The sequence below is a fragment of the Carlito syrichta genome, unplaced genomic scaffold (genome assembly GCF_000164805.1).
Source record: "Carlito syrichta isolate Samal-C Ts95f unplaced genomic scaffold, Tarsius_syrichta-2.0.1 Scaffold310619, whole genome shotgun sequence".
Lineage (NCBI taxonomy): Eukaryota > Metazoa > Chordata > Mammalia > Primates > Tarsiidae > Carlito > Carlito syrichta.
Window position 1 is genome coordinate 190,345 of NW_007254715.1, and position 15,206 is coordinate 205,550.

The 15,206-nt window shown below is 34.6% G+C and overlaps 1 protein-coding gene across 1 annotated transcript in view; it reads right to left on the bottom strand.

Annotated features, from left to right (window-relative positions):
* The window catches only part of LOC103270873 (usherin-like), a 248,790-nt gene that overhangs the window by 60,249 nt on the left and 173,335 nt on the right, over positions 1–15,206 (bottom strand). Inside the window, exon 14 of the mRNA XM_008068382.1 lies at positions 2,527–2,710. Within this exon, the coding sequence (XP_008066573.1) occupies positions 2,527–2,710 (184 nt within the window). The remainder of the gene's footprint in view (positions 1–2,526; positions 2,711–15,206) is intronic.

Genomic DNA, 15,206 nt, shown 5'->3' on the forward strand with positions numbered 1-15,206 from the left:
GGGATTAGGAAGATTTCAGAAGTAGAGAAATTACAAGTGATCACAAAATCCAGGGTGTAGCCATGGAAATGGGTTCCTAGACTGGGAATTGAATGAAGAGGCCAAAGAACTGCATCAGTAGGTGTCAAAGCAGTTCAAGATAATAGCAGAAGTTTGAGAGAAGGGGGAAAAATAATATCTCTCTGAGGAGTTTCTCAATGAATAAAAACCTGGAAGTGGAAAGATAAGAATAACGAAGATGGGAAGAAAATGTTATCATTCTAAAGGACAATTTGTAATTTTAAAAAGGTAATTTCTTCACTGCCAATCTATATAATAGGAGCTGGCTAATATATAAAGACATCCAATTTTATTTATATAAAACCTGTGATTTGTTTTTTGTTTTTTTTTGTTTTTGCTTTAAACCCACACTTCCTCTGTATCTTTTATTTTTTAGAAATCTACTCAGCTTCTCACATTGTGGTTCTTTCTTCTAGACTCTTATCTGTTCTCCACTTTTTATGTGACCGAATTCTGCTTTCTTGATTATAACCTCAGTACCTTCTAATAATGTAACTTTCACCTACTTCTTTGGCTCTTCCAGTTCCTCATCAATTTAGGTAAACCTTTCAATTCACCTTCTAACCTGGAGAATCCAGGTTGACTGCAGAGTGATAGGTATTGGATTACTGCTTTGTAAACAATTCTTAGTCCTGGATTAAACTAAGGTGGGGAGTGAGTGAGTAGATAATGGGAGAGAAACAGAGTGGGGTGAAGGTCAGTCTTGAACTTAAGAACACAGAAGAGTAAAGGAAACAGTGTAATGAGGAGAATCAGGTTTCACTTAAAGAAAGAAAGTTAGTTGAAAACACTGAGACCATGAGACATTTCCAGGTCAGGAGTTTTGAGGTGACAACCCTGGGAAGAATAAGAAGGGGATTAGCAGCACAAAAATGGGTAAGAGATTGTCACAAAATGCCACTGATGGGAGTGAATGTTGTAAGAACAGTTGACTGGGGAGAATACTTTTCTCTTGATAAGTGTGGCTGGAACTATGGGAAAGATAGGATTTCTAAAGACAGAGGTGGCCAGAAGTGAAACCTACCAAGTCTTGAGTCCCAACTGGAGAGATTGGAGAATGTTTTTCCAAAAAGAAGTGTGTACAGATAATATGTGCAGTAACTGGCTCAATTTTTACTACCAAAATACTGACAGCATTTTTTAAATTTAACATTTACTGTATTATGTGCTTTCTATACTCATTGAGAGCAATTTAGTCTTTGTAGAAAAGGAATAATGCTCTCAGACTAACAAAGTAATGCTTTTATGGTGACAGAAGTAAAGCATTATTAAATTAAATTATATTTAATATATATTATTAAATTAAATTTCAAAATATATGCATATGTAATGAGAACAAAAATTATCTTAATAAATATTTAATTTTGAATGCTCTTTCTAAAGTTTTAAAAATCAAGTTGTAATTTAAAAAAACTTAAAATAAACTAGTTTGAGTTATTGTTCAGTAATTACCCTGTCACCTGTCTTGCCCTCTAATGGAGGCATTAATGAAAAGGGAATGGCCAAAGGCAGGCAGCAGGGGGCAAGGAGTTTTAAAAAATCTAAATAATCTCAAATACATACACACACATGTTGAGAAACTGATTTGACTAGTTTTGTTATAGACCTTCTGAGTTCAGCACATAATACTAGTTTCTTAGGGACAGGAACTCTAAAGAATTAATAGATTTAATCCGAACTTTACACAAGCTTATAATCAGACAAAACATGTACACACACACACACACAAACACATACACGAAATTGGCATTATAGCTCATTTTCGGAAATACAACAGTAAACACAAGCAAGTGAAGGCAAATGCCTACAGATAAGCAGAGAATAAGAAGAAGATTAAAGACAGTGTAACTTTGAAAAGTGATTTACTTTCAGAATATACTTTACATTGAACAAAAAAAATCATCATGTCATAGAATACAAAGATACATTTCTCATCTGCTTTCCTTGACTAAATTAGAAAGAAAGGCAAGGAAAGCATAAATGAATGCAATAAACTAATAAGTAAATAAGCAATAAAGTCAACGGCATGTAGAAGAAAGAAGAAAGGATAGATAGATAGATAGATAGATAGATATCTTTGCCCTTGTAAACAAAAATATAGTGTTTGTGCATATTTTCTTTTTATATATGTCTTTACTATCTTTCACCACATGTAGACCGTAAGCCTTTTGAGGGAAAAGGGGTTTTATCTCATTCACTATTTCCAGACCCTAGTACTGAAAATAGTACCCTGGCACATCTATCAATATATAGTAACACGCTCTAGAAAATATTCAAATATTACCAGTATGTTTAATAAATGCAGATGTCACACCAAAAGTACATCAACATCAAATACCTCAACAAAAGGACAGTTTTTGTAAGAAGACAGCTTTATAACTGCCAAAAATAGTTACTGTTAGTAAATAAAGAGTACTTGAAAAATACGATTAAATGAAATAATCATTAATTTTTATAAAGATTTACCTTCCAGTCTGAGGATCAAATCCAAAGTAATGGTCTTTACATTGGTCACAACTTTGCCCAGTAATGGATCTATCTTGGCAAGCACACTGACCAGTCAGGCTGTTACAGATGCGATTAACTGCACCAGTTGTATGGCATGAGCATGGCAGGCAGCCAGTGGCATTGCCTGGGGAAATATAAAAGCCTGGAAATAAAGAAATTAAAAGTTTATATATATGTATGCTTTTTATCCAGTCTTTAAGAGATAATATTTTATTACATAGGAAAACAGAACACTAACATGGCACTACCTAATTCTCAATACAAATGTGGCTACAGCTGTTCGGTTTTTTTTTTTTTGTTATTATTATTGTTTTTTTTTTTTGAGTTGGAGTCTCACTCTGTCGCCCAGACTGGAGTACAGTGGCCGCTCCCGGCCACCGCAGCCTCGACTTGCTAGGCTCCGGCAATCCTTCCGCCTCAGCCTTCTGAGTAGCTGGAACTGCAGGCGCGTGCTACCACGCCCGGCTAATTTTTTAAATTTATTGTAGAGATGAGGTCTTGCCTGCTCAGTTGGGTTCGAACCCACGGGCTCAGGCAATCCATCCACCTCAGCCTCCCAAAGGCGCGGGATTACAGTCTGAGCCGTCGAGCCCGGCAGTTATAGCTGTTTTTAATGAGTGTGTCAAGATGACCAAAGTAATACTGAGTAAATAATTTACATTGTACTTGATGTCTCCCAGGCACTTTTAATTCAATGTTCTTAAAACCTGCTACATTATTTTTATGCTAAAAACTTGCCCTCCTGTAATCATCTTCATTTTAGAAAATATTGCCAACCATTCAGTTGTTCAGCCTAGAATCCTAAGATGTCTTTCCCAGGGTAGCCTGATAAAATATAGATGTCTAGTTATAATTGAATTTCTAATAAATAACAATTTTTGTACTAAAAGTATATGCCATGCAATATTTGCTTATACTAAAAAATTTTTATCTGAAATTCAAATTTCACTGCAAATTCTGTATTTTGCTAAAGCTAGTAACCCACTTGAAACCTCCACTTCCCTCATCCCCCACATTTTGCAAATTACTGAGACCTATGGATTTTTGCCTTCTAAGAATTTTAAAACCTCTACTCTCCCATTACTACTTCCCCAGTTAAAGTCACCACCAACTTTTTCATGGCTAACACTGTGAACCAGATGCAACCATAGGGACAGTGTATTCAACATCTCATTTAGCTCTCACAGTAATTTGAATAATGCAAGTATTATTAGGTCTGTAAGAAACCTGAAGATTGTGAAGGTTCACAAACTTTCCTAAAATAACAGAATCAACAAATTGCAGAAACCAGGTTTACAGTCAGACCACCCAGTTCCAGAGCCCATCTCATTCAATGGCCTCCCTCTTGCCCTGCTCCAATCTACTCTTTGTGATATAGCTGGAACAATCATTTTTCAAAGTGTAGTTTGAACATTTCATTCCTCTATTTAAAATAACTTGATGACTTTCTAGACCCTTTAGGAAATAAATTCAAGCCCTGCACTCAGTCTCTAATTCTATAATCAGGTCCCAGCTACCTCTCTAACTTTGGTTCATGGTTCATATCCAACTCTCTCCACCACAGTAATACATTTTCATGTTCTTGAGGCCTAAAGGACTTTGTGTGGGCTGTACTATCTGCTGAAATGGTTTTGACCCACCTCTTCTGCTTAGTCCACTCCTATGTTTGTCAGGTCTTGTGACTTCTTCAAACAACTTTGCCTTGGTCAGATTAGGTATGCCTGTTACAGATTCATAGCATCCTGTTTAGGCCCTTGAATGCTCATGAAAATTATAATCAATCTCATTTTCAACAAAATGTAACCTCTATGAGGGCAGAAATTCCATCTGCTTAATTCATCATTTTCTCCCAGTAGCCAGTACAAGGTTTGGCAAATTGTAGACACTCCACAAACATTTGATGAACTAATAAATATGGGTCAAATTATTAAATAGGCAGTGATCCCCACAAATACTGCACTAACAGACAAAAAAAAAAAACCCACAGAATTTAGAGATTTTAGATTAATCCCCAAATCCATACTTTTTTCTTATAGCAAAATGAAAGAAATACAAATATGATTCAAAAATATATTTAAGTTACACAAATTTTCTTGGACCCAGAAGATGGAAGTCAACAGTTATACAATTAGAAAATCTTCAGACATGTGAATGATGGAGCAGGAACATGAGGGAGAAATTGTATTCAGTGTTGTGTGACATATGTGTGTGTGCATGTGTATACATGGGTACATTTACATACATGCACACACACAGATACATACATAAGTACATGCACAATGCTATAAGGAATTTTATGGAAACAGTGGAGTAGAGGTATCACAAAAGGATTCTGATGAATAAAGTTCCAACAAATGAAAATGAATTGTGCAACTGTCATGATTGCCTATCTAAGGTATATAAAATAGCAGTGATAATGAAAGAGGGAGAACATGAGCACAAAGTGAATCCATTCTGTTATCTATCCTAAAGGACAAAACAAAAAATAATTAGAATATGCTAAAACTCATTGCAGGCTCTAGTTAAAAATAAGCCATTATTTTGTCCCCAACAACTGGGGTTTTTTCCCTCTCTTAGACCCTGTATATTCTCTTTTAGAAAGCTTCAAGAGCAGTAAAATAGAAAACATTGTGCTCAATGAGAGAAAAAGGAAGGAGCTCAAAACCTGTCATTCATTTGGAAGGAACTGACGAATACTGTCACTTTATATAATAGTGTACAGCTAGATTATGTTATTTGCTTCTTTGCAACCCCTGACAGCAATTTGCCTTATATAAATTTCCAGAAATAGAATATGGCCATGATAATTAATATACGTACTCATACTTGATTCATTACATGATCAAAGTCACAAATTTAGAAGGGTTCTGTTTTGAATTCAAGACCACTGTGGTTGTATTTCTTTGTATTTTTGTTCCTGGGAAGGAATCTAAATCCTTAAATTCATGATGATGGCACCATGAATGTGCTAACAACTCTCCAATTTGGATAAATTACCCATTACCACAGACACTTAGAAGTAGAATTAATTTGGTCTTATTGCAATAGCTTTGAGCCACAGAGAATTCTGGAACAATTAAGGACAATTTTTACAAGAAATGATTTATTGGATAAACCTATAAATATAAGATGGGGTTATGCTTTGGTGCAAAAGTTGGGTAGTCCAAGTTTTGGAGAATAAAGAATGTCATAGAAAAATCAGATATGTAAGCAGAAAAGAACAAAAAAGGTATTAAAGCACCCAGGGAGATTGAAAGTAGAGGTATGACTTCCAGGAAAAGACTACATTGGAATTTGCCTCGGGGTTAATTCCCCTCCTTCTCTCAGGAGCATGATTATAAAGGTTAATCCCACCAGTATTTTAGTCCTATTTTTAAGCAGTTCTAATTAAGCTGACTCAGGTAACTTCCTGCTCAAAGATTACTTCTTGCCTTACCTAATTCTAGACCATTACCTTTCTTTTTAATGACTTCCAACGATAGAAAACAACATTTTCTTTTCCCTCCTCCTTAAACTTCAGCTCCAGAGTATGGCTTAAATATAACTGGTCTTTATTTTTACTTGATACATTTTAGATATTCCTCCACTGTCTCTGCTTCAAGCTCTCAATCTTTGTATCCGTAGCATTTTAACTGTTCTTTTTAATGTTTCTTTCCATGAATGACTTTGTACCACATTCTTAAGCATGGTCATTAGGACGCCATTATTGCTTTGTATTATGTAGCACTGAGAGTCCACACATACAAAGCACAAATCAGCCTGCTAAAGTTTTTTATTTTCCTGTTTTATTTCAGCTAACCTCTGGTTTCAAAGGAGACAAGTCTCGAGTAGAAAACAATGTATCATGTAACTGAAGCAAAAATTCACTCATATCATAAAATAGTGTTGCTTTATCTAGGAGAAGAATCCATAGAGTTCAAAGTTATTAGCAAGGCAGCTGGTATTATCTCCTGTAGTGGCTATTTGCACAGCACAGTACTTGTCCTGGGCATAAAAGAGAGCCCATTTCCTAGCAATGTCCCTCCTGAGTACCATGAACAAGTAGGCTTTGCAAGGTGTTGAAATGGGAGAAAGAAAACAAGTGTCACCTCTAGGCCTTATTCAGAAAAGGAGGGCAATGCTGGGGCTAAACACTAATTATAAGCCATTTAGAAGAAACTACTCTCACCTTCAGCCAGAAAATGGACATAATATTAAGCGAAGAAATGAGGGAGAAATGTGTGACTCACCTATCGCATGGAACAAAAGACGATCTTCATAATGATTTCATAAATCAACATTTTCAGAATGAGGCATAGTCAATGATAGTTTTCAAAGTAAAACAATAATTTTTCTCCATTTGGTGACTTTATATAAAAAATGCTAAAATTTTTACCCATAGACTTGATCAGATATCAATAACTGAATATGTAAGTATTATTATTAATCCCAAAGTATAATTTCTCTTATTAAAAAAATAAATTCTTTTTAAATTAAATTAGATATGCTTTAAATGTTTTGCTTTTATTCTTTTTCTGCATTGCTACTCTATTCTTGAGTATCTTGCCAATTATTTACTTTTAAAACCCAGCTCAAGAATCATATTCTCTAAGATGCTCATGCCCTTCATCCTGCAAGAATTAATCATTCTCCTCACTCTACTACTTTGCTATATTATAAATTTCTAATATTGCACATATCACACTGTGTTACATTTACATATGAGTCAGTTTCCCCTAGTAAACTATAATGTCTTAATATATTTGTGATTGTACATCTTAACACCAGCACAGTCCCTGGTGCATAGTAATTTATTCAATAGATGTTTCTTGAAAAATGGATATATGAATGAAATGGATAGATGGCTGAATGGATGAAAGAGCGAATGGATGGACAAATATCTGTTACTCCTTAAAATATGAGATGATCTCTTTAATGTTAAAAAAGAAAATGGTAGACACAAATCTGTGAGTCACGAGAGTGTTTCGTCAGCGTGGCCTGACCTATCCTAGAGTCTAGCAAGGAATATATATGAATCAGGGACAATAAATTTAAAATATAATACTAGTCATATCAACAGATGGACTAAAGTTGCAGAAAGAAAGTATCACCCTCAAACTGTGTCTCCTACTCTTAAAGAAATTACTCTCATACAAGAGAAAACGTCACTGGAATTTTATTTTATAAAAATTGTAGTTTTTCTACTTATGTAAATATCCATTAAAGACACCCAGAAACATATTCTCTAAGAATTAAATTCAATAACATCAAAGAATATAAAAATAATGCACTACATCTGGGAGATTATAATGACCGCACATGAGAGGGGAACCCAAAAAACCCCAGAATTTATTTCTTAAAAATTGTGCATTTATTCTTACATGTTTAAACTTCAGTCACCTTCAAAGTACTCTCTGTTTGATGCAATACACTTATTGAGACACTTTCTCCACTGCTCAAAACAGTTTTTGAGCTAATCAATTTTGATGCCTTTTAGTGCTTTTGCTGTTTTTTGTTTCACCTCTTCTACATCAGCAAAATGTTTCCCTTTGAAGACTTTTTTTATCCAGGAAAACACATAAAGAATCACTCAGGGTGAGTTCAGGTGAATAGAGATCATAGGATACAAGGGTCATGCTGTTTTTGGTCAAAAACTGCTGAACACTCAGTGAGGTGTAGACAGGTATGCTAGTGAATCACCCATCATGAAATGGGCAAACATGCTGAAAGAATCTCCAAAAAAATTCACTAAAGCTGAACGCAGCTTCTTATAACAACACTAGCTGGTATATTGATGTTGATGAGTTCCTACAAAACTTACCTAGTAGGGGAGGCCCACTATAAGGGCCGGTCCTCTAAAAGGTAATTCCAGTTATTCTAGTGTTTATTGGGTGCCCTCTCATACATATATGTATATTCAAAATCCACAGCAAAATGTTTATATTCCCTGTTCCTGTTTTCTCATTTTCAATATTTATCAAATGTATGCTCCAAAGTTTCTCTGCTATTTCATCCCAACCACCTCCAAAATTTCTCTAACTTAGTCTTGGAGATAATTTCATTTCAAGAATTCCTCAGTTCAGCTGTTCATTATTTGATCACAGTAGCTTCCCAGGACTCTGTTAGTTTTCATTTTATGCCTATTACTTAGGTTTTGCACAACAAATGAGATATCCTTGGATGTGAAGCATAGAACCAGAATCATGGGTTGAAATGAGCTTGAAGGTGAGAGAAGGTAATAGTATTTATTTTAACTCATCCTCAAATATTTATATGTGAATGTTTAAGACAAATATTGAGTTATTCAGAGAAAGTTTCACTCTTTCAGACTACAGATTCTAGGGTCAGATGGAACTGATTTTTGTAAATAGCTCTTTTATTTATTTATATCATATTTCCTCTGCAGTAAATTGGAAATAAAAATAGTCCAAGAAAATATTGTGCAAATTAAATGAACTTTGTAAGCAAAGCCCTATTACAGAACAGACACTCAGTGGATATTATCTATCATAATCACTGTAATTGTTATTGGCCAGTTTTCTATGAAAGTGGAAATTGTCTAAACTAAAATTTAAATAAAGACTTCTTAGTGTCTTTTATTATTTTCCAGATGTACCTAATATTGTGGTCTACATTTCCTATGATAAGATTCTTTTTTGATGATTTATCAAGGAAGAAGTTCTTATTTTAAAACTCAGGTATCTCTGTGAAAAGCATATTAACCTAAGAAATCGTTTCACCAAGCACTAGGACATGTGGCTTAATCCAAGCTCAACTTTAATGCATTGATTTTTAATGGAACATCAGCATCTGATTCCAATTCCATTGGCAGGGTCTTGCATGCAATTCTGGTTTATGAGTTCATTACTTAATAAATATGATGTGCTGCTTAATGAAACAAGATACTTTGTTTTATGAATTATAAAAGAAAACCAAAAGTAAATACTAGGGAGAAGCATGAGGCATTGTCCTATTAGTACAAAACATGTCATAGGAAGTTGTTTTCATTATAAATTAGCCTTTATTGTATTCCAAAGCTGCAGAGTCCTCAATAAACCCTCTCTGCCTCTAGTTCCCAAGGACAAGGGTGGGTCACTGGCTCAGGCTAACTTGACATCCTTCCCTGCCTTCCTTGGCCTGGCCTCTGATTAAGTGCCTGCTGCTGAACATTATGAGGTCATCCAGCACTGAAAAGGAAACTGGGAAAACATATTTAGTGTTGTATTTATTAGTGTGGATATGTGTACATTCATATATGTACACACACTCCAAATAATTTTAAATTAAAGCATTTTTAAAATACTTAATGGAGGTTAAGCAGCATTTTTAACCTCTGTTCAAGTTATTGAATGGCATATTAAAACCAATGTGGCTCTAATGTACCTTCTAATGTGCACTGCTGCTTTAACAAATTGCCTATAAATTTTAGTTGAATTAAGCCTATTCCTTGTACATTCATAGTAAGGTTAGGTTAATAATACATGAGGTTTCATTATATGCACCTTCCCTAATAATGTTTTTTAAGAAAGTGGGACAAGAATCTGTATGCAGTAGTCTAGTATAGATCAGTAATATTTACAATCGCAGATGAAAGGCAGGCAGAAGTCCTCAGGCTGGCTATCCATCCCCAAATATTCTACCTCATACTTCTCCTTCCATGCCCCACTGCTCACACACACGAGTATGGTGTTTGCCTTAAAGAATTAAAGCTTCAGATTACGGCAGTGCATTTTACTGTGCACATGGCAGAGTTAGCTCCTGCAAAACATCTGTTTATGATAAAGATACCTTAGGATAAGGACTTCTCTTTTCAATGTAAGTTTCGCTGTAAGAGACTATAAACTAGGAAAAAAGAAAGAATTTAAAAAGCTAGAAGAATTTAGAACCCCATCAAAAAAGGTCATAGGCTACGCATATGTGTGTAATTTACTTTGTTTTGATAAAAAATATGCATTAGGTACTTGGGTCACTACTTTTTCCTCCTTTACTAGATAGAACACCAGACCCTCCCTAAGTGCAGTAAAAGGGGTACCACCAGCTTTTACTATGCCCATGCCCTAAAACAGGACAATACCATTGGAGTATTTTAAAAATAAATTAATTCATTAAATATTTAGGGAGCACCCACTACAAGGGTTCTGTTCTACATGCCTGGGATAGAATATTGAACAAATGTGAAGGACAACTATGAGACTTGTTGGCTGATGAGGAACAAATGACTTGAAGATTTGTGGAAATGAGGTCAGAGAGATCATGGACATTATAGGCCATGTAGGTTACTAAAGTCTGTCAACTTTGTTTCTTTTTTGCTATGGTAGAAAGCCAATGGAGGTGGAGTGCCAGGATCTGACTCAAATTTAAACAGCATCACTTTGGCTGGACATGGAGAAGTAACTAAAGAAGGATAAAGGGGAGAAACTGGCCATGTAGAAGGTTCCTTGGACAGTCCAGAAGAAAGAAGAAGATGGCTTGGACCTGGATAGCATAATGAGGGTGGTGAGAATTTATCAAATTCTCAATATATTTGAGGGAAAAAGCAGCAGGATTGGTTTTGATAGACAAGACAAGGTTTGTGGGAAAAAGAGGAGTCAAAATGGCTGCAAAGATTTGGTCTGAAAAGATTATAACTCAGAAAATACTAGGTCAACATTTTCAATTAAACTTGGTAGATTGAATGTGTTTTCTCTCCTGGAATCTTCAGAAATGAAATAAAAAGAAAGAAAAACAGAAGAGGAAATGGCAATCAGTGACAGATGTCTATAAGAAAAATCTAGGCACTTGCAGCAGAGAGTCTAACAACAAGCTAATTGATTCATGTTGCATAACTCGAGAAAGAAAGGTTTAGAATTGAAAGTTCCAGAGATTTCTGATATCAAATGTAAGATATAGTTAGTACTTTCCCTAACCAGGAAGTTGTCCCTCTCACATTTTAGGAGACAGTAAGCTTTTCCTTTGAGGCATTAACCCAAAGGTGTGGATTCTGCAGGTGCAGAGATGAAGTACTACAATGAACACAGATATCACGTGAAATTCTGCCTGTGACAGGTGAATTTATGTGTCAATTTTGTTAGGCTTAGTGTTCAGCTGTTTGGTCAAACATTGGTCTAGAACATAAGACCAAAAATGGGGGAGTTCCTGGGGGCCCAGAACAATCACTTAACAAAGAGCACATCGTCTTGAAATTTTTTCAAACCAGAGATATAGTGACAGTAAAGACTTATAGAGGTAAGATAAAGAGAAAGAGTGAGAGATAGAGGAATCTGATACTGCTAAAAGCTAATAGTGCAATTATTTAAAATTTTTAGTGAAAATGATTCCATATAGCAGTAAAATTTCAAATAGCTTTTCATATTTAGGCATTTTCATTAAATAAAGACATTTCAGAATTCTAAAAACAAACAAACTTACAAAAAATAACCTACTTCCCCCTGTATTCTTTGTCAGAGGCTACTAGGGCATGTGCTCTATGAAATACACAAATAAACCAAGGAAAGAGAACATACGGATTTAGGAAATAGAAGATATAATATAGGAGACAGATAAAAGAAATCCCCAATACAGCTGCAAATATAAGACCTAGGATATAGCTGTGCAACAGAACTAAAGATCAACCAGCCGAAATCAGAGCATGAGGATCAGGATCTCTGATGCTTCTGGGGACTTATATAACCTGTGAGGAAAAAAAGAAAAGAAGCTGATAGATTTCTTGGATAGACTTCCCTTAGAAAGTTTAATTTCCTAGAAAATTAAGCAAAGGCAAATTTTTCAAGAAAGAAATTATAATCAAGGCATATTATATGGCAGAGCTCTAAAGTCGATTTATGTAGTCATAATAAAGTAATCTCCGAATATTGATTTAACCAAATAGAGGGATTATTGAGGAGGGGGAATAACAAGCTAAACACTCATCTTCTATACTAGGAAGACATATGTTTGTTGATGAAAAGATGCTCGACTTTGCAAAATATTTTAAGATTATTTTTGTCTGGCGAAATATGAATGACCAGGCCTCATCTTGTCACTCATATTTGGCCAGAACAAGCCATCTTAAAATATTTTACAGTTTGACATCTTTTCATCAGCATGTTTATTATTCAGAAACACAGAAACAAAAACCCAGGAGAAACATCTGAAGAGGCTGAAGGTGGTTGCTCTGATCAGGGAGATTCCTGAGAGAAAAGTTGGGCATAAGGCCTTTACATTTTATTTTATTTTTAAAATTATGCACATGAAAACTTTAATTAACTATAAATTAAGTTAAAAAAAAAGTACTGTAAAATTATACCAAGTCTTTTTCTTCACACACTTCCCCTCCTGGTCTCCTCTCTTCCCTTCTGCCTCCTTTCATTTCAGGGTATATCTGGTATGGTTTTGTTATTTTCTTAGGAGAATAATTTTTTAGTTGCTATTTACCTAAGCACAGATGTCACAAAACCCTTTCACAAAGGTTTATAAAATATTATCTTCTTCCTTTAGAGGAAGATACAGAATGAGCATCGGTACTAATATGGAAAATAATCATAGTAAAAGTACTCTCATATTTTATTTACTTGTGCAGTTGTCTTATTTCCCTTTAGAGTTTCATTATCTTGAGGAGAAGGATAATCTTATTCAACTTGCATTGCCACAATAATAATATAACTCCTTGTACATTGTGGGCACTCAGTAAGGGGGTTACTTAATTAAAGACACTGATAAATAATCCAGAGTTTCCACAAGGGCATCTCATTCAACTGCTTTTTAAATCAGGCACTCATAATCATCAATGAGAAAAAAAACACAAAAGAAAAATTTCATTTTACTATTCTCCTTTTAGAACACTTCCTGCTTTCATTCCAATAAAAAATCAATATGTCTTTACTGTGTACAATATAAACTTGGCTATTCACTTTATATTTCTGGAATTTTTAAGCATTCAGAATCATTATAGACATTGATGTAAGGTTAGGGAATTAAGACTATGTGGTAATAACAATAATATCTTAAATTCTTAAAAACAAAGAAACATAACTGAGGAGAGTCAAGGATCCAAATATTATCATTACCTAAATTTGTATTACATATTTATTCGTGAATTATTTTAAGAATTTAAGCTCAATGAAAGCAGCGTTCACTGCTACACATAATCTGCCCTTTGATTAGATTAAGAAATCAACAGTGCCCACAAGAAAAAGATTCCTCAGTGAGAAGTATTTATTTGTATGAAAATAACTGTACTATCCAACTATATTCTCAATCCATACTTTGATCATTCTAGCTTTTTAAAAGGATAATTCTAGGCCAATTCTCTTAGGACTACTGATAAACTATAGCTTGTCTTAAGGAGAATGACTATAGTATCAGTGAGTCTATAAATCAAGACATGTAAGAAACAGTTGAAGAAAGAAGAAATCTTACTTATATATCTCCTTAGGACTCGAGGCATTTTTGATCTTTGATTAATTTTTAAAAATTTGCCAATAACTAGAACTATCCAAAAAGTACCAAACTCACTGTCGTCAGAAGCTCTATTCAGAAATTGACTAGAGTTCTGCCAACCAATTTTATAAGTGTAGGGAATTCTTAGTGCAACCAAGACTGCTAGATGTCTTCAAATATCAATTTTCTTCTTACTCCTTATAGTAACAGAAGCCCCAAGTTTTAAATACAAAAACAGATATTCAGATAGACAATCTATTTGCCAGCCTCTCTTAGAGGGAGGTGTGGACATGCAAAGGAGTGTTTACCGGTAGGATGTGAGTAGATCTGATACAGGCACCATTCAGGTACTATCTTAAAGATAAAGCTGCTTACCATTGACTGGATGTGAACAGTTGGAAACAAATATGAAAGTCACATGTTGAAAAGGGAAGGAAAATGCCTTTAGGGAATCAGCTAGGTAGAAGAGATGGAACACCAAAATATGTCTTTTGACTCTTAGTCTGATACATTTTCCACTAAATATTTCAATACACAGTGTTGAATTTTTTCAGTGAACACAAATATTTTTACCATTTTAATTCTCCCTAATCTTAGTTTATAAACTTCATCTATACGTTCATATGGTCATCATAAAAAAGAAGTATAATTATGGAGTATTTACAATGAGATATTTCTTCAAAGTCAAATAATAAATATCACACAAATAAAATATAAGTCTTAGCATATTTTCAAAAATGCATTATTTTCAAGTTTTCTATAGATTTGAATTAAGCCACCTCTTAAAACGCTGATGATTCATGTTGAATTTGTTGTTCACTGAGTGAGTGATGGAGAATAACAGGCAATATTTTGAATAGAAAAAAACTAATCAGAGGATACCTACTAACATCAAAAAGGATGGCTATATAGCATTCCATGTTAGGAAAGGAAAGTGAACCAAAGCACTGGGCAGGTAGAAATCAGCTCTGCATGTGACATGTGTAGTACAAGTGACATAGCTACAGTAACTCAAGAAGATGGGTGAGTCAGGGACTAGCAGAAAACAAAGGTGGATGCATAGACTGGAATCAGAAGATAAAAACTCAAGAAGATCTACCCAGATTGGACTCAAATGATAAGCAAAATAAAACCCAGTGTAGGTTGCCCTGTTTGGGACTGACATAACCAAAGACAAGTTTTAAGAGAATTATTCTGCCAACATACATAGGATAGAAAAGAAAGGGGCACAGCTAGATTGG